Source organism: Phasianus colchicus, chromosome 1 (genome assembly GCF_987193195.1).
Source record: "Phasianus colchicus chromosome 1, bPhaCol1.hap1.1, whole genome shotgun sequence".
In the NCBI taxonomy this organism is placed as follows: domain Eukaryota; kingdom Metazoa; phylum Chordata; class Aves; order Galliformes; family Phasianidae; genus Phasianus; species Phasianus colchicus.
The window spans coordinates 29185559-29208134 of record NC_143436.1 but is presented as its reverse complement, the minus strand read 5'-3'; the positions used below and the strand labels follow the sequence as shown (position 1 = coordinate 29208134).

Here is a 22576-nt window from a genome sequence, read left to right as displayed (position 1 = left end):
TCTAACAACTATCTGATTTACTTTCGAAACACAAGGTGGCATTCATTTTAGCTAGCTCCAGGTATGAAATATTTTTGTCTAAAACATCCTATTGGCCATAATCAGTAGATAAATATGCATTTCCTCCATTCATTTTTTTTTAACAGAGACATTAGATACTGCTTAATGGAGGAGCACCTCATGACGGAGATATCCAGAGTCAGGCAAGATGACTCCTATCGAGAGGCCATGGTAGAGGTCCATTACTCTGGTTTTGGTTTCTGCTGCATTTGATCAGAAAACAAAAGGCTGAACACTACTTTCTGTAAACCCAGAGAATCTGCAACTACCCTTGAGGCAATTTTATGCCTCTAAACACAGAGTATTCCTAGGCACAGCTTTCTTCACCATCTGTTTTTGCCATGACTGTCCTGTAGACCTGTTCCATTCATTCAGAAAATCCCACGGCATCATGGCTTTGGTTGGCACTGTGTTAATGCTGTCTGCCAGCGAGAACCATTGGTGATAGGTGGATGGTTGGACTGGATGATCTTATAGGTCTTTTCCAACCTTAGTGATTCTGTGATTCTGTGATTCTGTAAACACACAACACACAGATACTTCTGACATGTACTGTAACACCCTGTTGTCTTTTGTATTTTGAAACCAACACAGAAATAAGCAGGAAAAAACTTTTTAGAGTATGCAGGACCATGTTTCCCCAATAGCAGTACTGTTCACAGCGTTTGAAATTGTGTATTCTCAGCACAAAGTCTGTTCCACAAGATCTTAAGAGGGAATGGAGTCATGCATAAAACCATTGTGCATGCAACTTTCCAGTTACAACAACATGGCCATAGTGCTTGTGTTGCAAAACAGACACTCTTGATGAAGGCTGTGATTAAACACTCACATAATTACCCTGATTAATATGCAAACAAGCAATGCTAAACTGTTTAAGGGAAGCAAACTTTAATCACTGACCCACTTCAACAAATGAGGAATGCAGTCATGCTCCATGGAGACAATGAATTGATCTTTTACCACTCTCTTGAGCAGAAGGCTCTTGAATTTCATCATTTTTGCTCAGATTTCAAATGAGTTTCTTCTCTGAAGCTTTACTTCTGTAAAACTGAGGAAAATTAGTCACGCTGTTTTATTCAGATAATAACTTACTTTATTACAGATACATATGATGAATAAGAGGGAAAAAAAAATCCTTGCATAGTTAATCTGTTTGCATGGGTTTCTGGCAGCAGAATGAAAATGAAATGTTTAGGCGGATTTCTATAGCACAGACCGGTAGCGCCACCTGCTGTTTATATGGAACACTGCTTTCTATATATGAGATCTGGATATATCAAATCAAATAACGTATTCCAGAATAATCTATACAGCTAAACCTGTATGAATGGATGAGGCTTATTATAAAATGGTTTTATCCTTTCAGAGATACTCTTCTAAATGACCTCTGCAAGAAAACCATATATTGAAACAGTGCCAGGCTTTCAGCAATATATCCCATAATACATAAGAATGCAACTGGAAAAAAATGTTTGCTTAGAGTTCTGATTGTTAATGTTTTATTTCTGGAAAAATATTCGGGGAGAAATTAATCTCTTCACAGCAGGAGTAAATGGCTTGGTAAATCTGACAATCATGACACTCACTTCAGTAAAGGAAAAAATAGAGTGGTGGTATTTTACATGATTTAGTGTGAATAAAATTCTAAAAGTTTCAGCTTGTGTTTGGTCATAAAGTCCTCTGTTAATTCAGCAAAGGAAAATATATTCTGTGTCCAAGTTAAAGTCTAATTTTAGTTCATAAAAGCATACAGTCTCATTTTCTCTTTCCTTTCTCTCCTGCCTTGGTGCTAGTAGCCCATCCCACCCCCCAGGGCATTACTGAGCTTTCCCTGTAGCTTTGAGAGGTTCTTGGTGCGTGGGATCCTAAAAAAGAAACTTTTCCCAGGCAGGAACCCTAAATGCCAAAGCCCATTCTTTCCTTTTCATCCCCACAGAATAGCTCCGAGCATCTTTTGCAGGGTTCTGATGTGCAAATGCCACTTTCCAGCTTTCCGATATATATGGTGCACAGCTTCTTGCTTTTGGAGTTCACACAAGGGAAGTGGCCTGAGTCACTCAGCACAGCCTGCCCCTTGCATCTTCCCTTGAGAGTGGATGAGAATTTCTAGTTCTGCCTGGGAAGACAGAGAATCGTCAAGCTGCTGCTCATGATGTCTTCTGGATTTCCTCTGAAAGCAGGCTGGGTCTTTCCTGGTATCTTTTTCCCACATGAGCAGGCTCTGGATTTCTTTGCCATATTCTATCAATAAAGTTTGAAACAACTGAGAGTAAAGGATCTGCTCAGAGTCTGGGAATAATGCATCCTGCTAAATTAAATCCACTGCTGTCACTGACACAACTGAATAATTATGGCTGTAGGAACCCAAAAATCTCTGTCTGCATGAGTGCTCACCTAGCTATGTGATGGAGTTCATCAGTGTTATACTACATCACTGCAACATGGAAGAGCAGAGCCCAGGTGTGCCCAGTGCTTTGCTAACCACTGCAATTAAGCAGCATTATCAAGTGAGAGGAAGCATCAAGTTGAACACAAAGCAGTTTGGATCAAAGCGTGGCGAGGTAATCAGGCTATTGCAGAAGGAGGTGGGAGGTGGACAGAAGTGCAGTTTTTAAAAATGCCATATGTAGCTTCAAGTTTGCTGAAAAGACGGTATCTAGTGAGACAGCATCCAAGTTTTCTAAAATTGGAGCCAAAGTTCAGAGAAGGAGAGGATTTAATTGGGAAGGAAGAATAAATATAATCTCACCAAGGTAAAGGAGAGTAACTGAAGACATCTAAAGAGGTCTAGACAGACTCCTGATGAATGCTCACAAAGCATGGAAGAGTGCAGTCACTACTGATGCAAGAAATCCCAGAAACTCATTAGTTTGCCAGAAAGAAAATAACCCCTGTAACTCTACTTCATTCAGATTGAGTTAAATGAACCAGTTTGTAAAGAAAATTAAAAACTAGAAAAAATGGGCATCGGTTGATTCCATATGGAGATACATTGCTCATCTGTTAGTTTAATAGGACTGGTGGAATTTAAATGAAGATGTAAGAGGAAGCCAAATGCCAAATTCCTGCAGTAGCCAGAAGAAAACAAATACAGCTTAAAAGTTCAAAAGATAGATTAAATAGTTGACATGTTAAATTTGAAAATGTCAAAGTAATTACATTGGTGAAAACAGGTAGTCAAGATAAAAAAATGTTGATGCAAATGTAAAGTTATCAAAAAGATAAGATTATTTTGATCAAGATAAGTTTGGTACATTACAAAAGTTTTAATGATTTAATCTACTAATATGATACCAGTTGAGATCCCAAGGAATAATATAGTCCCTTTGAGAGTACATGAAGCTTAGTAGAAACATTTATACAGCTTTATAATCGGGAGACACTGAGAACAAGACATGCATGTAGCATTTAACTAGTGATATGTGGCTATTTCCAACATAGTACACGTAGCACATTTCTTTATTTATAATGATTAGCTTGAGTAAGTCAGTGTCAGCATACTACTGAAGCTAAGCCCTTAGCTATATTTTCCTGTAAGCAAACAAAGTCAGCTATAATACTGAATTCATTTCAAAATACACAAAGTTCTTTGCCCAAAATAATTTATCAGAGTAAATTTGCAACAGTGATTTACAAAACAGTCCTGATTCTGGTTTTCCTTCAAGCTGCATATTGTTATATGGTGGTTCAGCCTCTTTATCATCACAGGACTGGCCCTGAGAAAGACTGCATACAAAATGATCATTTTCAACTGACTTTATTTATTTAAGTTCAATATGCAGTGCTGGCTGTTGCTGCAGAAATCACAAACCTAGATGAGATGCACCATGATCTGACACAGAGAACAAGACAGAAATTCAGGATTAAGGAAAACTGGTACATTTTAACCTAAATATGTAAAGTCCTGCTTGAAAACACAAGGTTAATAGAATGTTATGCTATTTAACATCTATTCTAATGTTAAATACCTTTTAAAAAAAGATCATTGAAAAATAAAGTAAATAATATCCTGCTTGTTAAAAGAGCAGCAGTTACTTTGGATAGCATTTAGGGTAACAGGTCATTAAGGCCTACATCTAGCTTTTCTCACCTGAGGCCTACCTGGCATAAAAAGTTGTGTGCAGAGGGTCATCTACGTCCACCCAGGTCCCATTGGTTCAAACCACCCTACAAAGGAGAAATTTGTAGGCTTGGTGAGTGCTTCTAAAAATACGGAACTTTTTTTCTATCCTCAATAAACTCCCTAAAAAAAGGAAAATTTCTTTTCTTTTCCCCCATCTTTATAGATATCTATGCCACAAATAGTACTTAGTGTTAACACTGGGAATTTTTCCTGAAATTTGACTAGTTTTGTAAATCATGCTGCTAGATCCTCGATTACTTAATTAAAAAAAAATTCCCCAGATGCAGAATGCATCCGACAGGGAATGCAGCCAATTGACTGCAGAAGAACACATTAAATCCAATCCTACACTGAATTGGTATTGGGTGAGGACATCTGAATATAGGAAAGTACCTAGAAGTCCCTGAAGAACTCTAATCGTTGCACATCAAAATTCTAAGTCTTAAGGGTTGGCATGCTGACAGAATAAGCAGTAAGTATTTACGAAAATTCATTTCCCTCACAACAGATTATCAGTATATTTCCAACGCATTCATGTCCTGTGCACTAGAAACAGTTCATAGTATCAATAAAGGGGACCAAATTTTTAATCTCATAATTAATTTTTCAAAGAATAAGTTACAGAAAAATAGTGCACTGCTACTTTTACAGCAATTTGCTCTGCAAAATGCTGTTTTCTTCAGTGTATTATTAAGGATCTATGAATTTATGCATTAGGTTGCACGACAATCAAAGCTGAGTAGATAGCACTCACTGAATATTTACAACTTTCCTCTTTAATCATAAAACAGTCACTATTTTAAGATAATTCCTTCCATTTGAGTAGAATATTCCAACATACCAAAAAGAGGAGAAAGATCTGTTCATTCTAATAATACTACCTTAGGAAAAAAAAAAACCAACAAAACAAAATGAAAGGACACAACATTTATTGAAGAAAAATTTAATAGAGTCAAAGTATACAAAAACTATCAATGAACACTAGACAGATAAAAGACTAAAGAGTAATGTAACTTCACTGGACAATACATACCTCTTTACTCATGTGAAAGAGAATCAGGACAATTTTTATTTTTTTAAACAACTGCTTCATAATTGTCCCTTCTACATAGTTATGAAAATCCATTCTAACGCTTTTGTCCCAAATGCAAAACTTGCATGTCTGAGCGAAGCCTCACCTGGAAAAGCTTGACTCATTTTTACTGATTCACCTCATACACTTTAATGAGACAGGCTTTGTTTTTCTTTTAAAACTCACTTTCAAGTCACGTTTTATGGGCAACTGCCTACCAGCTAAGATTTGCAGAGGTTGATGTAACATTTTAAAGAACATTTGCTGTTCACAGTTTGCATTAAATACTTAAAGTATCATGACTGAAACAAAAGTTAATTTGTACAAAAGGACAGTCAGAGAAGCTAAAAAGATACTTAAGAACAACCATTCAAAGCCTTTACTGTATCATAGTCACTTCAAGTGTTGTGAAGCAGTTTTCTACGATCTTGAGCTTTTCTTCAGAAAGCAGGTTTTCTTGCTTCAATTGTCCAATAAGAGCTTCCAAGGACCTGAGTCTCCCCAAAGTTTTTACCTCCTGCATTTCAAGTAGAGTTATCTTAGAGTGGAGCTTTGAAATTTTTTGCCAGAGATGCTCTCTGTCTATGTCTTGCTTGCAGTATGAATGCTCAGTTTGTAATATTTCAATTCCATTATATGCATTCATATGCAGAGAATTATCTGTTTCTGCTTCTTCTGTGTCGAGAAATTCTTGTTTAATAGGCAAGAAAGATCTGTTTATTATTTCAGGCTCTTTTGGACTCTCAGCTGGTACAATGATAGCAATGACAGATTCCTCACTTCCATTGAGCTGTTCAAAAGTTTGTGTGACTGTACTGACCAAAACTGCATTTTCAGTTGTCGGTTGCACTTCAACAGAACAGCCTACAACATGAGAGTTTGGATTTTCAAGTGAATAGTCAGTAATTGAACCCAGAGTATTTTTCAGTTTCACAGATGAATTCAAGTAGTCAGGGTCTGAAAATTGCAAGACTGTAGCTGTACAATTTACTGGAACTTCTACAGATGCATGAACATCAGTAGCTTCCACATTCTGGACTGCTGCTGCCATTAAAACAGGCTCAGGTTGATGTATATGCTGCTGAGATGAATTATCAAGAATGATACTGTCTGTTTCAAAGTCTTTTCTGTTTTCAAGTTGTAGTTTCTGTACTTGTAAAGATTTGCTCAATACAGTTGAGCAAATTACTTCTTTTTTACCTGGGTCTTCTGCAGTCACAGAACTTTTCTTTGGTGTACAAAGTTCAAGTGATAAGGGTACTTTCTTAGACTCTACATTTTTAGTGGTTTCTTCCAGGACTTCTCTCTTTATCTCTTGTGGGCTGTTTTGAGAAGAGTCTTTTTCCTGAAGGAGAAAAAATAAAAAAATAAAAAAAATTACACTATGTAACCAGAAAAACACCCAAGACTGATTACCATTCCTTATTACAACTGAAACACTGTATTAAATACATGTGTATTAAAGATCCACAGTACAAAACTATTGCTTTAAAGATGCAACGAAGTTGTTTCAGCAACTATTTTTTAGTCAGGCAGTCTACCTCAGAGAGAACTTATCAATAGCAGAAAAAAATAAGAAGATAAAAACTCAATAATAAACTATATCATCACATGATTAGATTTAAGATCAGTATCCAAACAAGCTTTTGATAGCAGTCACTGAAACAAAAATATTCAGTGTATTTTTTCACAGCTCTGTGACAGGACAGATGGAACAGCCTTTGTAGTATATCTTCAATAGCCTACAAGTGCTTGAGAGGCTATTAACAGGAATAAGAAACATGGAGTTTGAAAATAAAATATTCTGTAGTCAGTAATTACGTATAGTTTGTTAATAGAAGGCTTTAAAAGAGCATTTGATTATAAGGAATAATTGCACAGTAGAAAGATACTTACAATATTCTCATAGGAAATTATTTTCTTCCTAAAGAAAATATTTCTTCAATTTCCAGTTATAAAATAATACTGAACCTCTAGTCAAAGCAGCCATTTTTCCTTTACACTATGGAATTACATGCTAGTTTTGTGTCAGTTTCATTAATAAAATATTTTGATGGAGAGATTTTTATTTTTAAAATAAACTATGATTATATTAACAATAACTAGAACATATTATTGCATAAACAGTTGTTTAGATTTCTACTATTGTAAAAAAGATAGGGAAATGTTACCTCATCAGCCGGGGAAGAGAAAATTGTTGGTACAGCTGTATGTTTCAAGTATCTTATACCCCATCGCACATCAAGGGAATCAGGGGTAAAATGATCACTGCACAGAAGCTGGTGCTTACTTGGAGTCCACGCATCGCGTTTCATGTTCCGCAACCATTTCTCAAGTCTCTCTTTATCATGTAGTGGAAATCTTTTTTAAAACAGTTAAGGGGGAGAAAAGGCAAAAAACTGTTATTTGTTAGAAATTTCTTTATGTTAAAAAGAAAACAAAGAGCATCATTTATTATTTCTTACAAGGCTGTCCTTCCTTATTTAAATTCCTTTCAGGGAATTCTAGTAATTCCTTTCTTTTTCATTTTAATCCAGCTCCTCCCTGCCTCAGAAAATCCTGTCACTTACATGTTAATCCACTATTCAACCAAATGATTTCTAGTGGATATCAGCTCAAGAGTCCAGCAGAATTTCTATTGATTTCTTCTGGTCAAGGACTTCAGACCTTCAGGCCAATGTGTTTAAAACTCTCAATTCTGTAATGCTTGCTGAAAAAGTTCTCCTGATGCCAGGAAATACTAATTTCATTAAGAAAATGTAAGGTCTAGTCCTTACTCTAATAATACTATTTGTGGAGCTTTTCTTTTTTTAATCTTACTATACAAATTAAGCATCAAAAACTTTTGTTATTTTTCTTTTTTTATTTAACAAAGTACTGCTTAGTATACATCATACTTACGACTGTTGAATCACTTAGAAATGTGAATAATATTTCCCCTGCAGGATCTAACTTTCACTAAAGACATAAATACACACCAAAACAAAACATTTCTCCATGTTGTTTCAGAACTTAAGCTTTCTCACAGTGTTCAGTACCCAATGTCGTGTAATCCATCACTAGCTTTGCAACCATCTAACCTACTTGAAAATGAAGATTATACAGTGTTATTGAAATATGCATATAAAATTGAACCTGAAAATATATGCAAGCAGTCAAACTATGGGAAAGAGAACTAAATTAAAACAAAGTGAGCAAAGATGCGTTTTTTACTCAATGAATAACAATACACAAAAGTTAAAGAGAAACTAAATGCTTGTTACGATGCATGAAAAGCCAAGTTATTATGGTAATGGCAATACAAACATCCAGACCACTATGAGCTCTTGTACCAACTCCCCAGCCATGGGCAGGATTGCTAGACACTAGACCAGGATGCCCAGTGTCCCACCCAACCTGGCCTTGAACACCTCCAGGGATGAGGTATCCACAACCTCTCCAGGCAACCTCCTCCTGCACCTCACCATTCTCTGAATGAAAAATTTCCCCCTGACACCTAATCAAAATCACTCATCTTCTAGTTTAAAGCCATTCCTCCTTGTACTTCTACTATCTACTGTGTAAAAAGTTGATTTCCTCCTGTTTATAATTTCCCTTTAAATATTGGAAGACCAGGACAAGGTCTCCCAAGAGCCTTCTTTTCTCCAGGCTGAACAAGACAAGCTCCCTCAGTCCGACTTTGTAGGAGAGGTGCTACAGCCCTATGATCATCTTCATGCCCTTCTCTGAACCCACTCCAAGAGCTCCACATCTTCCTTCTTGTGCTGAGGCCCCAGGCCTGGACACAGTACTCCACATGGGGTTTCACAAGGGCAGAGCAGAGAGGGACAATCACCTCCCTCTCCCTGCTCTTCTGATGCAGCCCAGGATCCAGTCGGCCTTCTAAGCTGTGAGTACATGCTGCTGGCACATGTTAGGTTTTTCATCTACCACAATCCCTAAGTCTTTCACAACAGAGCTGTCATGAACAATAATAACTGTGAAAAAAAACCCAAAAAGCTATGCTTTTGAGTAAATGATATTGTAAGTGACAAATTCATTGGGTCATCAAATCTGACCTGCTCGTAACTGTAGGACGTAAAGAGAATCAGATACTGGCAGCGTGAAGGACAACATCCACCTGTTAACAAGTGCCTGCAGCTTCATTAAAGCAGTTTTACTATCCAAATAGATGATTTGTCCTTTTAATTAGCAACCAATTCTTTTAGTATTATTTATTACCATACATAAATAGACCACAGTAACAGTGTGCAAAAAAATGTTCATAAGTGAAGTACTTGCACAAAGCTGAAGAGAGAACATAGAATGGCAAGGGGTTGTATGCCACACAAATTCTACTAAAGGTCAACTCTTGGCAAACCCTTGAACTTCTTAGCCTGTGGGTTTCCTCAATAATCACACATGGCAATAACTCCCCTCTGCAGACCCACAAATGTCCTAAAACTGCAAACTTAGCCAATTTTGAGAGAAAGATATCTTAGATTTATGGGATAAATGTGCAGTTCTTCACAGAATCACAGAATTGCCAGGGTTGGAAGGGACCTCAAGGATCGTGAATCTCCAACCCCCCTGCCACATGCAGGGCCACCAACCTTCCCACCTAATGCTAGACCAGGCTGCCCAGGGCCCCATCCAATCTGGCCTTGAACACCTCCAGGGACGGGGCATCCACAACCTCTCTGGGCAGCCTGTTCCAGCACCTCACCACTCTCTCCGTAAAGAATTTCCCCCTGATGTCCAACCTAAATCTCCCTTCCCTCAACTTCAAACCATTTCCCCTTGTCCTGCTGTCACTCACCCTTTCAAAGAATTGATTCCCCTCCTGTTTGTAGGCTCCCTTTAGGTACTGAAAAGCTGCAATGAGGTCACCCCACAGCCTTCTTTTCCCCATCTTTCATATTCATTGCCATTTAAATTTCCAAGTTACCAAGAACAGAGAGCAAACTGATGATCCGTTTGGCTCAGAGTATATGCAGGAGTGCACAGAACAGTGCTAGCAAAACCAAGATAACCTCTCAAGGACAGGTGAGAGGCTGTCTTTTCAAATTCTGTCTGTTTAGATTGTATGCACCCAGTAGCAACACTACATACATTATACAGCATGTCTCATGAGTAACAGAGCTTAGCCTGGGATGGTTCTACATAGTCCAAACAAATTCCTCAGAAAGAGGATGATGTCTTTCAGCTGAAGGTGATGTCACCAAGCACAGCATCTCAAGAAGGCTTGAGAGTATTTGATTCCTTTGCCAGAACCGTAGCAACACAGCACCCACTGCCTTCTGCACCATCAGGCAGCTTCAGATCAAGAAACAAACAAACAAAAAGTCTGCAGTGAGAGATGAGGTCTGGCAGCACAATTTGTTATTTTAGTAAAAAAATAACTTTACCAGAACTTGCTCTTGCTCTCAGTGCCCCCTTGCCCCATCATCAGAACCTGTTCTCTGTTGTGAATGAGTCTCAGCACCTCTTCTGCAGAACTGTGTTACTCATAACACAGCACAATTCAATGGCTGCATAAAACAGCTGTGCTTCTGAAATCATCTTCATATTGATGGCATACATTTGAATACAAATATGTACCATAACTCAAACTTGTTTTGATTATCCATGTGGCACTCACATTTCCTAAAGCAATATGAATAATTTATTTCCACTCATTTTCATGATCATTTTATGGTGATAACATGGACTGCTGAATCATGTGCTATATACATTCAAGGTTATGTGGTTTCCTTCAATTGAAACTAAAGCCCTTTTCAAAGTTGTCTTCCTGTGGGTATTCCTACATGGCCTGCCTCATCCTGGAATAACAATGACTGCAATAAACTTACAAGTCAGAATCACAAAATCCTTAGGGTTGGAAAGGACCTTTAAAGGTCATCTAGTCCAGCTTCCCCACAATGAACAGGGACACACACAGCCAGATCAGGTTGCTCAGGGTCTGATCCAGCCTTGCCTTGAAAATCTTCAGAGAGGGGGCATCCTCCACATCTCTGGGCAACCTGTTCCAGTGCCTCACCACCCTCACTGTAGAAGACTTTTTCCTTATATCTAACTTAAATCTACCTTCCTTAAGCTTGAAACCATTTCTCCTTGCTCTATCACAGCAGACCCTCAGTTAGTTTAAAGTAGCCCTGCTGAAAGATACTGGGGGGTCTTTGTTGACAGCAAGTTGAACATGAATCAACAGCGTGCTTAGGTTTCTTCAGCCCAGAGAAGAGCAGACTGAGGAGAGGCCTCATGACAACCTACAGCTTCCTCAGGAGGGGAGCAGAGGGGCAGGTGCTGATCTCTCTGTGACAGCACAGGGCTCAATGGAACAGCATGGTGCTGCATCAGAGGAGGCTCAGTTTGGGGATTAGGAAAAGATTCTTCACCACAGGGCAGTGGGCATGGAACAGGCTGTGCCCAGGGCAGTAATCACAGCACTGGTCTGCCAGAGTTCACGGAGTGTCTGGACAACATTGTTAGATATACACTCTGATTTTTGGGTGGTCCTGTGTGGAGCCACTCGATCATTCCTATGGGTCTCTTCCAACTTGGAATATTCTAAAACTTGGAGAGTCATATCAAAACAAGTTTTTCCAGTTGACTGTGAAATCGATTCCTCAATCTATATTTTTCAAACACTAGAAAATTCTCCGCAAAGACAGCTGCTCACTGCGCTTTCCTTCGGCAGAAACGCACCGACATTTTGCTACACCCCCCTCCCTCACCTCCCAAGGGCTGACGCCGGTGCGCTGAGCTCTGGGACCGACACCAGCGCGGAGCCGTTTTGATAAGCAGGCTGGAGAGCCTGCGGGCAGCCCAGCGGCCTCCATCCGCCTACCGAGGCTCCTGGCTGCAGCGCAGACCAGACGGCAATTCTAGCGCTGACGCTTCCCGCGAAGGACGGGACGCGCTCGCTCGCAGCCGGGCTCGGGGCTGCCCGCAGCTCCCCCCGCCCAGCCCACGCCTCCGGATCGCGGCTCCCGCCGAAGCGTCCCCAGCGCGGAGAGCCGAACCGCGCGGCGGCAGCGCAGCTGGCACTTCGACACCTTCCCCTCATCCTTTCGGCCCCGGTCTGTAAGTACCGGGGAGCGTCGCCTCCCGCTCTCCCGAGGGCCGGGCCTCCCCCAGCGCTGCCCACCCGCAGTTCGCCACCTCCGGGGGCGGCTCGGCGATCCCTGTCCCCCTACGCGTTCACTCACGGGTAGAAGCTGAGCTTGCGCTGGTCCCTGGCGCTCTGCCCGCCGCGGTTCTTGCAGCAGGACGCGGCACAATACCGCGGCATGGCGGCGCGGCCCGGAACCGTCCGTGCGGCGCCAGCGGGGGGCGCGGGGGGCGGCGGTCACGGGGACGACGGCCACCGCTCCCGCCCTTCGTGCCGGGGGACGCCCCGCCCGGCGAGGGCCCCGCGTCACGTGGCGCCGGCGGACCAATGGCGCAGCGCTTCGTGTAGGAACGGCCGGCGGGGTGCGGGGGAGCGCACTGCGCGCGCGCCGGCGGCTGTTGGGCGGGAGTGGCGCGAGACGCTGCGGGGCAGCGGCCTCAGTGCGGGCGGCGCTGAGGCGAGGTGAGGGGCGGCGGGGCCGCCGTCGGAGGGCTGGGAGGAGGCGAAGCGGTGCCGAGGCTGGAGGGGGCGAAGCGGGTGGCGGTGCGCGGAGGGAGCGAAGGGGTTACGAGGCGCTGAGGGGGCAGCACGGGGCGGCGTGGGGTCGCTGGGCCTCCAGCGGTGGGTTTGTTGGTTCGCTTCTCTGGGCTGCAGCTCCTCGGTAGGCCCGCCCGCTGTAGCCTGGCTTGGAGCAGTGTCCCGCCGCGCTCTGTTCCTCTCAGCTCCCGGGTCTGCCTGCGGGGAGGGGGGAGAAGCCGAGCCCAGAGTGCTGCAGGGGGCTGTGCTGGCCGCGGGGCGGGCTGAATCGTCGCGTTATACCTAATGGCAGCCACTGGGAAACTTGGGGAACTTTCTTGCCGGTAATAAATCGCTTGGGAAGGTAATAATGCGAAATCGCTTGGGAAGGTAATAATGCGAAATCAAACTCGCGCTGCGTGTAGTCAGAACGGTGATGTGTGGGGTTTGTGAGCGTGCGAGGCTTGACGAACGTTGAAGTAAATGGAGAGCTGGCATTGCGAGTTGGAAGGGGCTGCTCTGTTTTGTGTGTGTGACAAACGCTGCCTGCCATGCCTGGATGAAACCCGCACTGCTGATAAACTGATAACCAACTGAGCACTGTCATCTCTGCAGTGCTTCTGATAGACGTTACTGTGCTTTTTATACCGAGCTGAATAGCAGTCGAGATCTGTAATTACGTATCTAATTGAGTCAAGTGCTTAATCTGCTGTCATAAAATGTCCCACTTTGTTGCTAGATGTACCCAAATAAAATCTGGCTCCTAACAGCATTCTGCGCTGTAGCTGTGGGGGGCTGTTCTGTCGAATAAGCTTAATGCCAGGCAGCATGCAGAACTTATTTGAGAATTCATAATTACTGGAGAAAGCCTAGGAAGTGAAACTTTTCCCTTCACTGGGGAAGCTGAGGGAGAAGAAACATATGGAGTAAGTATTTAAAAGAGACTTCATTATGAAAGCAGTTGTGAAAATAGTTGGGGTTGATGGGCGTGAGAAGTCAAACCTGGCCTTTAGTTTTGTCTTAATTGGCAATAGCACCACTGAGATACTGACTGCATATCAAACAGTTGTTCTGTGAGGAAAAAAATCCAATATCTTTGGTTAATTCAAAATATGTAGGTAACATAAATACAAGACTTAGGATAAAACACTGCTTACATTTGAGTTCCATTTATATTTGATTTTCATTTGTTTTATTGCTTCATTTGAGCCTCTCTTTCTGGCTTAAAAGATTTGAGAGGTTTTCACAGAAGCGTCTTTTTGAATGCAAAGAAATTTTTGATTGACTTTACAAATTAATGGGGAAAAAAGCCCATAGAAATTTAAGTAGAGCTAGGAGCAATGGAGCGTAGAATGGCATTGCCAAAATCCTAAAGTAAAGCTGTAGTGAAAGAGAAACCTAAGCATAATTCTTATAAATAATAATATAAATGGAGAGGTTTGTGCAGAGCAAAAACCTAGTGAGTGAGTTGGTGTTCTCGGACTGAAAAGCATGGGTTCTGAGAGAGTTTGTCATTAATGAAGGAGGTAGGCAACTCTTCTTCAGCTCCATTTAGTGTTTAATAGTAGAAGCAGGGAGGTTAGCCACCTCCCTGCCATTCCAGGAGAATGAAGCAGAATGTCTTTGTTTCCTCATATTCCTCACATTGTGCATACATAATTGGTCTCTGCGTACATAATTGGTTTCTGGCACGTTAAGAAGACAAAAATCTGTATGTGCAAAGCAGAAGGAAAGCACAGAAGGTGGGGAGGGATGGATGTGTGTGTAGGTCTTGGTGTCCAGGTGGGAAAGTTTCAGATGAGTGAATTGGTGGGAAAGAATATGTGGAAAAAACGTGAGAAGTTTCTTGTGCTGAAAATCTGTCTGGTATCATGCAAGAGGAATATGGCAAAGATGCCCATTTGGTGTCTAGATATACTGATGAAAATGCAATTTGTTTCGACTGCTACTCCATAACATTTGATATCATGCAGGCTGCTAGCCAAATAAATGCTTAAGAGGGCATGGGTACGTTAATCTTGCATGAGCTTTTTGCTCTGACCTCACTACATTCATTTTAGCCCCTTGATCTATCTCTTAGAAATGTGGTTTTAGACATTTTTTTGTGCTTGTATATGAATTTAGTTTAGAGGGTTTGGACTTCCTATTTAAAGACTGAGTTGTCTCATTTACTTGATACACATTTTAAAAAAAAAAAACTTTGAAGAACAAATGTTTGGGTTGTGTACCAGCTAAAGTTAAAGTGTACTAGCTTTCGTAATGCTCAGACTGTAAGATTAGTTTATAAACTTTCAGGAAACAGCACCATATTTTGCCTTGTGTAGAGAACTGCTTTTTGAGTTCAGTTAATGCATTGAGAATTGGGTGTGTAAACCTATTATATGCAGTGATATTTATCAGATAAATTCCTTTATATCAGAGGTTTGATAGGTGTTTTTATTTCAAGCACAGTCTAATATGAAAGCAAATTAAGTCCAACCTACTGTAAGCAGTGGAAGAAGTTTCCTACTTGTCTGAACTCTGTACTCTAGATGAGTGTTCTGTTTTTATCATGTTCAACTTAGGCCAGTTAAATGACCTGAAGTTGAGTGTTAGTGTCTACCAGTCTTCATTTCCTGTATCTGAAAGTTGATTTTTAGTCTTGCTGTGTTTTCAAGTTCTTATTGTTGCTCAAGCTTACCAGTGAATCATTCTGCCAGTGTATTCAGTATATTTTGAAAATTACACTCTAATTTAGAGTAACTGTGTTTGTGATCCTAGAACTCAAGATTTAGTTCAAAGTTAGTCCAGGTTTGTCAGCATAAACTGTTTGTTGTTGCAGTGAAAGGCATTGTGAATTTAATTCATAGTCCAGTTTCTAGCTGTTGAGGGAATGCATAGGCAATGTTTAAAAACAAACAAACAAACAAAAAAGACAAAAAAAAAAAAACAACAGCAAAACATAGCAGTGATAGATGTGGAATATGAATTTGCAGGATTTCTGTTCGCATGTTCTTTGTTTATAAAGCTAAAGGATGGGACTTCTCAATGTGATTTGAAAAACTTGTTTATATATCTGTCAAAGTGACTCATGAAAAATACATGTTGTATTCTTTCAGCTTATAGTTGTACCTTTTCTTTAAGTTGCTGTGGAACCTGAAATAACTTGTTCAAGTATGTTTATTTTTTCTTTCTAGAAACCACAGAAATGGCAACTACGCAATCTATCTTCACATTTGCTCTCTGCATTTTGATGATAACTGAGCTAATACTGGCCACAGAGAGCTATTACGATATCTTAGGAGTTCCAAAAAATGCATCTGATCGCCAGATCAAGAAGGCATTTCACAAACTGGCAATGAAATACCACCCAGATAAAAATAAGAGTCCTGGTGCAGAAGCAAAATTTAGAGAAATTGCTGAAGGTAATGTATACTAGCCTTAATCTTAAAATAAATGGACACGTGGCTTGTATATTGACTTTTTATGTGGGCAGATGGTGATAGGACAGAGGGAGAGTGATTTTAAACTGTAAGAGGGGGAGATCTAGGTTAGATGGTATGGCAGTTTTTTTCTTTTTTTTTTTTAATTTACTGAGAGAGTGGTAAGGCACTGGAAGAGGTTGCCCAGAAAACTGTAGATGCCCCATCCCTGGAGGTGTTCAAGGCCAGGTTGGATGGGGCTCTGGGCAGCCTGATCTGGTGGGTAGCAGCCCTACCCATGGCAAGGGGTTGGAACTGGGTGATTCTTGAGGTCCCTTCTAACATAAGCTGTTCTGTTATTCTATAATTATATCTGTGAACAAATACATTAACTTAAATATTAACTGCTTTTACTGTATAAGTTTTATAGTTTTACTTTTGTGGTGGCGAATGTCACATGTCAGTATTTGACGTGTGTGTTTTTGTATGTAGGCAGGCCTCTTAGGCAGTTTATGCATTTCTGCCTATTGAGCTTCTAGGTTGAAGTCTCTTCTCGCAAAAATACGTGGGAGTAGGACAACTTTAGCCCTAGGAGTTTACTTCAGTTATTGTACCTTTGATCTGCCTGATAAGATCCAGCTCAGGATTACTAGGGCTTCAAAAAGAAACAAACAAAAAATACTTCAGAAAAGCTCTTTGGTGGTTGGTGGTGGAAATACAAGAGATATCAGGCACAAAAGTTTCATTGTGGCTATAAGGCGAAACTTTCTTTGCCTAGGGGGTGGGCAACGATTGGAATAGGTTGCCTAGACAGTTTGTATGCGTTCCATCCTTGCAGACTCTTCAGGAATGAGAGGATAAAGCTCTGAGGAACTAGGCTGATCTCATAACTGACTTAATTGAGCAGAGCAGCAAACTAGAGGTCACTTCCAATCTGAACTACCCTAAGAATGCACCTATCATCAGTGTTCTGTGATGAAAATATATTGGTGGAAGTGAATAACCAAGAACATGACAAGGTTTGCTGAAGAATAAGATGTTCTCACTTATGCTCCCCATAGGCTTTTATCACATTCATCCATCTTGTGTGTTTCTCTCAACTCTGAGCTTTATCTTCCTGTCTACAGAACAGTTACTTTGAAAGAAGGGTAGTAATGTAGTCAGAAGAAAGGGTGGTCTTTTTAGAAACTGCAGCTGTTAGCTATGCTAAAGGAGGAAGTGAGAGTTCTAAGTATGTGTTGAGCTGTATAGAAAAATTGGGAAACCATTGACAGGTAAGAAAGTGGTAGTGCTCCAAATGCAGTTTCTAATTACAAGGAGTATTTTATATGTCACTTTCTGCCTTGAAACAGCTGTAGCTGTAGTTTTGGACCAAGGTACAGATATAAACCTAATTCCATTTTTGTTGTACCCAATCAAAAGTTTAGGTTTATTGTTAAACTGCTGAAATGTTGAGAGTTCAGACAAATAGGTAATCCATTTCCTTTGTTTTATTTTTGCCCTTAATGTTTAGCTTATCACTTAATTCTAAGTCCTGCATAGCTAGAGCTTACTGTCTGCCTGCAAATAGCATTGCAGACACTGCACTGTTTCTGTGATAAGAACGCAGCAGGCAGTTTACTTGTTCAGGGAGATCTCCTAGCACATCCTCTTATCTTGCAGTCTTTTGCCACATCTTGCTGCTGTCTTCTTTCAAATAAAAGCAGTAATCTTTATTGCCAGCTAAACAGTGTTATGTGAATTAAAAATTTTGAGGCTGTGATCTGTCTTCAGAGTATAACTATTATTATAAGTAAATAGCTGTAATTAATTTGAAACAACTGATTTTGGATTGTAGGAAGTTAAATATTAATCTTGATTGCACTTGAGTGTTCAATTAAAGTCTAGCTTGGAGAATATCTCATTGCAGGAGTGGGGGAAGGCTGTTCTGTGTATCTGTTTGGTTCTAGGTTTCATTTGTATGCAATTGACATTTTAAAAGTTTTTTTTTCTTTTAAATTGGAAATAGCATATGAAACATTATCAGATGAGAATAAACGAAGAGAATATGATCAATTTGGCCGTCATGGAGGACAAGGAAGTAATGGCAGCCCATTTCATCAGTCGTCATTTAACTTCAACTTTGATGATCTGTTCAAAGACTATGACCTCTTCAGTCAATACTCACGGTCGAAAAAGCACTTTGAAAATCACTTCCGAAGTCATCGGGAAGCTCACAATCGGCAAAGACGTTCTTTTCAGGAGTTCTCCTTTGGAGGTGGACTGTTTGATGATGTGTTTGAAAATATGGAGAAGATGTTTTCATTTAGTGACTTTGAAAATGCACACCGACATGCAATGCGAACTGATAACAGGTTCCATGGATCCAGCAAGCACTGCAGGACTGTCACTCAGAGACGAGGAAACATGGTTACAACATACACAGACTGTTCTGGGCAATAATGTTTCCTTTCTTTTCATCTCTTCAACACCTCCATAATTCTCCTTGGTTATGTGCTAATATGGATCTTTGAACTGTGTGTTCTTAAAAACACTTAACTGCTATAAAGAAATTATAAATGGAACTAATTCTCAGAACAGAAACAACATGCAATTAAGAGCTAAACGCCTCAGTAACTACTTAAAAGAGGAGAGAAATAATCTTGCAACAGAAGAAATTTTGTATTTCAATTTAGTAAGCACTCAGTAAATTCATCATATATTTTTTTTAATTTTAGAACTATAATATAATTCTAGTATGCCAATTCAGGAATGTTTGAGTTACTGGTGCATGGATTTCTAGCAGTGGTGATACTTTATTCTGAAGTGCTGCTTTTTTTATTATGCCTTTCAGATTTTCACTAGTAGTTTTTACTGAATATGGACTTAGTCCACAAGTTCAACAATTTGCACAAAATAGCAGCGGAAATAAAACTCTGTGTCTTTGCTACTTTGTCCAGCATTGCAAATCTGTTAGAAACAAAGCATGTATATTCCAACTTAAAAACAAACAAAAAGAGAAAATATGTTAAGATTGTTCATCACCTAGGAGAGTGATGTAGGTTGTGGATGTGAATAACCCTTCACTCGCTTAAGGGCTATTGATGTATGCAAGTCTGTGTATGCACATAGTATGTTTCTTACTCCACCTCTTCAGAACACAAATATCTCTTAACAAGATTCAGAAGAGCATATTGAATACAGTTTTGCTTCTCATATTACGTGTGCACTGTAGTTGCCATAGTTCCATTTGTTGAACTTAAGTTCTCCTTTGTGCTTTGGCAAACTTAAATAAGCTTACTTTCAGATTCCTAGTGTTTCTGGAACAGTCTAAATTAGAAATTGATTGTGTTTGGATATATTTATTACCTGTCAGCAGAGATTATTCAGCTTTGCGATTTGAAAGGTAAACTCTTGGCATAAAGGAGTAGTAAAACTGGAAGTTATAATTCCCATGTTCACCTAATACTTTGTGGTGCTGGTGTCTGATAACAAGCAGGGCTAATAGGTAACAACTTCAGCGCTATGGAAGTCTGTAACCAGTAACTCCTTAGAAAAAAAAAAAAAACTCACAAAACTCTTAATACATATTATCTGAAGCTAATATATATCAACCCAAAAGTTCTTTAGAGAGGTTATCACACACGTTGCTATCTGTTGAAAATTATGAGAATTTACCTTTCAAATAGCTTGCATGAGCAAAATAAGCATTTTTGAACAGCAGTGTTATAAATAGGCTTTGAATTCTTAAGATCTTTATCAGAAAGGTTTAACTCTTTGCTTCTTGAACTGATACTGAAAGCTGACTATTTGCTAAGTAATGTTAACCTTTCCCGCAAGAGTGCGTATTATCACTTGTTCTGTTTTCATTCACTAAATACTTGGAATGGATTATTGCATTATATTAAGTGCTTTTCCATATTTTTCTTTATTTATTAATGGACTAATACCTCATACATGGTCTTTATAAAAAGCCAGTAATCTGTGCAACATTGTTGGAATGTGCAATATTATAGTAGGAAAAATGCTGGGGTGTATGTGAATGTCTGTTATTTCCACTCTTTTTCTGTGCAAATAGATGTTTTAGTTTCCTTTGTGTAATTAATACGATTGAGCTGAAAACTGTAATTCATGTAGATTTCTGACTCCATCAATCCTACGCATGAATCAGTTTGTCTGATTCGTACTACATGGACATCCAAATGAACAAATTACTCACTTAGAGACCTGAATTACTTTCTCACTTATACCTGCGTTTTTGTTTGTTCTTTTTGGTCACATGAATAAAAGACACTTGTTCTCTTAATTATGTGTCATGGAAAAATAAGTAAATACATCCTGTAATTCCTGTAGCTTCTAAAATTGACCTTTTTGCTTGCTTTGATCATCAAAGGTAACATCCAAAGGAGAACTTTACAGTTAGGACAGAAGGTCCCAGCGTTTATCTATCTGTATAGTTTTCTGTGGTGAATATGTTTTAAGTAGACTCTAACTGAAGAGATTCAGGCAGCAGTCTTCAGTTTGTGGCTATCAGAACGCAAGCTTGCAAAACATGTTGTGCATCTCACTTACTTGGAGCTCTTGCACATTCTTTTCCTATTTATAGTGTTTGCTTCATGGTAGGCTTGTTAACGAAAGTCCTCGTATAACCTGCAGAAGTTTGAAGTGATTGATTCTTGTCATCTTTGATATCTTGTGAAAAGACCCAGCTAAAGCTATTTTTATAATGTAAGTGAAAAGTACAAATCATAATTCTTAAGAAGGCGTTTATGCATATGCAACTCTGAATAGTTGAGTTCTTAAAACTTTAAAGACAACTAGTATTTTGTTCACTTTTTTCCCATTATACTTTTGAAACACAGTATCTAGTGGAGACAAAAAGTACTGTAAACTTGATTAGGGTGCCGTTACATTAAATGTGTGAAAATTGCTTGTGTGTGAAAGCCTTTTTTTTTTTTTCCTCCCTCCCTCCCCTTCCTCTTACAATTGATTAAAGCCAGATTAAAATGCATTGTGTGGAGCATGTGTTGTATAGAACATCTTGACTGCTACATTTTCATGAAATTCAAGGAATTGATGGGATGACATGGAAAAGGAGCTGGATTTGAAAGAAATAGACAATTCTCTCTGCTTTTTTTTTTTTTTTGAGAGGTATTTGGAGTTGGTGTTTAGGGATTATGTCTGTAAACCAAGCATGCAGAAGAGCCTGTGCAAGAGGATCCTTCTTTCGTTTGGGATGCCATAGGTATATCAGTTGAAAACCTCTGCTTTGAACTGTGGGATCTTTCCTTACTCAGCTGAGCTGTGTGAGATTAGTATGACAGGCATGGGTTGTTGCTGAAAAGCATAAATTTTGAAGGAGCACTGAAGATGCCATCATGTTGATTCAGAAGCTGTCTGCATAACTGCTTGAAGGTTCTTGTTTTCTGCACCTAATCCTTAGAAGGTGGAGTTGAAAGTCTTACAAATCAGCATGTCTCATTGGGCCATATCTTGTTAGATCTGGCTTTCCTGGAATATAAGCAAGTCTTCCATCTTCCATCTTGGTATAAAACCAAATTGTTAGGACTGAATGTATTTGAAGACAGTGAAAGATCTGTGTTATGTTTTTATGCTAAAGGGTGGTTGATTGTGATTTAGATTGTCTCTTCCTGGTATTCGAAGCAAAAACCTCGTGTAGAATATCTTTACTGTTCCACGTGTGGAGCTTATTTCAGAAAAAAATGCTGTTCAGAGCTCCATGTGGTTTTGTTTGCTGATGTGGTCGAGCCTGATTGGTTTGCCCTTCAGTAGTGATTCACACGATCATGCTGTTAGCTTATTTAGTGTGGGTGCCTGTGCGAGTTTTCTGCCTTAGACACAGAACAGGAGCCAGGTATTTCTTGTGGTGGCTACTTAACTTTGATATCAACTGACAACCACTTGTAGTGTGTCTGCATCAATTCTAAATTAAGGCTGTAACTCATCCTTGATTCCGGTTTAGTTTAAACAACTGTTTTTGAGTGATAAACACTAAAGCTTTGGCACTGTGGAAAACAACTTTTTGTATGGTGCGTGTTACCTTTTAAAACACTGGTTTTTGGTTCAGCAATTTTGAAATAAAGGTAACAAACAAACGTTACTGCTTTTATAGTTCCATCCTTTGCACACCAAAGGATGCTGTTGAGCGGCTCAGATCACAAGGGTTAACTACAGCGTTCTGCCAAGACTTGGGAACCCTAACTGAAGGTGGTGGACAATCTTCTCCAAGCAGTGTTTCTCAGACAACTGACCACAGAGTGACTGCACACGTAGGATCGACATACCTATCGATTGGTTTTTAAGGGATC

At 39.8% G+C, this 22576-nt stretch overlaps 2 protein-coding genes across 3 annotated transcripts; one reads left to right on the top strand and one right to left on the bottom strand.

Annotated features, from left to right (window-relative positions):
* Nucleotides 1–4255: 4255 nt before the first annotated feature.
* Nucleotides 4256–12656, bottom strand: THAP5 (THAP domain containing 5). The gene is made up of 3 exons (XM_031589591.2): nucleotides 12449–12656; nucleotides 7430–7619; nucleotides 4256–6603 (listed from the first exon to the last, which is right to left on the bottom strand). Exons 1-3 carry the CDS (start codon nucleotides 12529–12531, stop codon nucleotides 5638–5640), a joined length of 1239 nt encoding a protein of 412 aa, XP_031445451.2. The 5' UTR covers nucleotides 12532–12656; the 3' UTR covers nucleotides 4256–5637.
* Nucleotides 12657–12679: 23 nt separating this feature from the next.
* Nucleotides 12680–21177, top strand: DNAJB9 (DnaJ heat shock protein family (Hsp40) member B9). Of its 2 annotated transcripts, none has more exons than XM_031589592.2 (3): nucleotides 12680–12813; nucleotides 16044–16271; nucleotides 18277–21177. In XM_031589592.2, exons 2-3 carry the CDS (start codon nucleotides 16055–16057, stop codon nucleotides 18708–18710), a joined length of 651 nt encoding a protein of 216 aa, XP_031445452.1. In that variant the 5' UTR covers nucleotides 12680–12813; nucleotides 16044–16054; the 3' UTR covers nucleotides 18711–21177. The 2 variants fall into 2 exon arrangements, with proteins under 2 accessions (XP_031445452.1, XP_089993862.1); XM_090137736.1 differs by lacking the exon at nucleotides 12680–12813 and adding an exon at nucleotides 12824–13231.
* Nucleotides 21178–22576: the final 1399 nt, after the last annotated feature.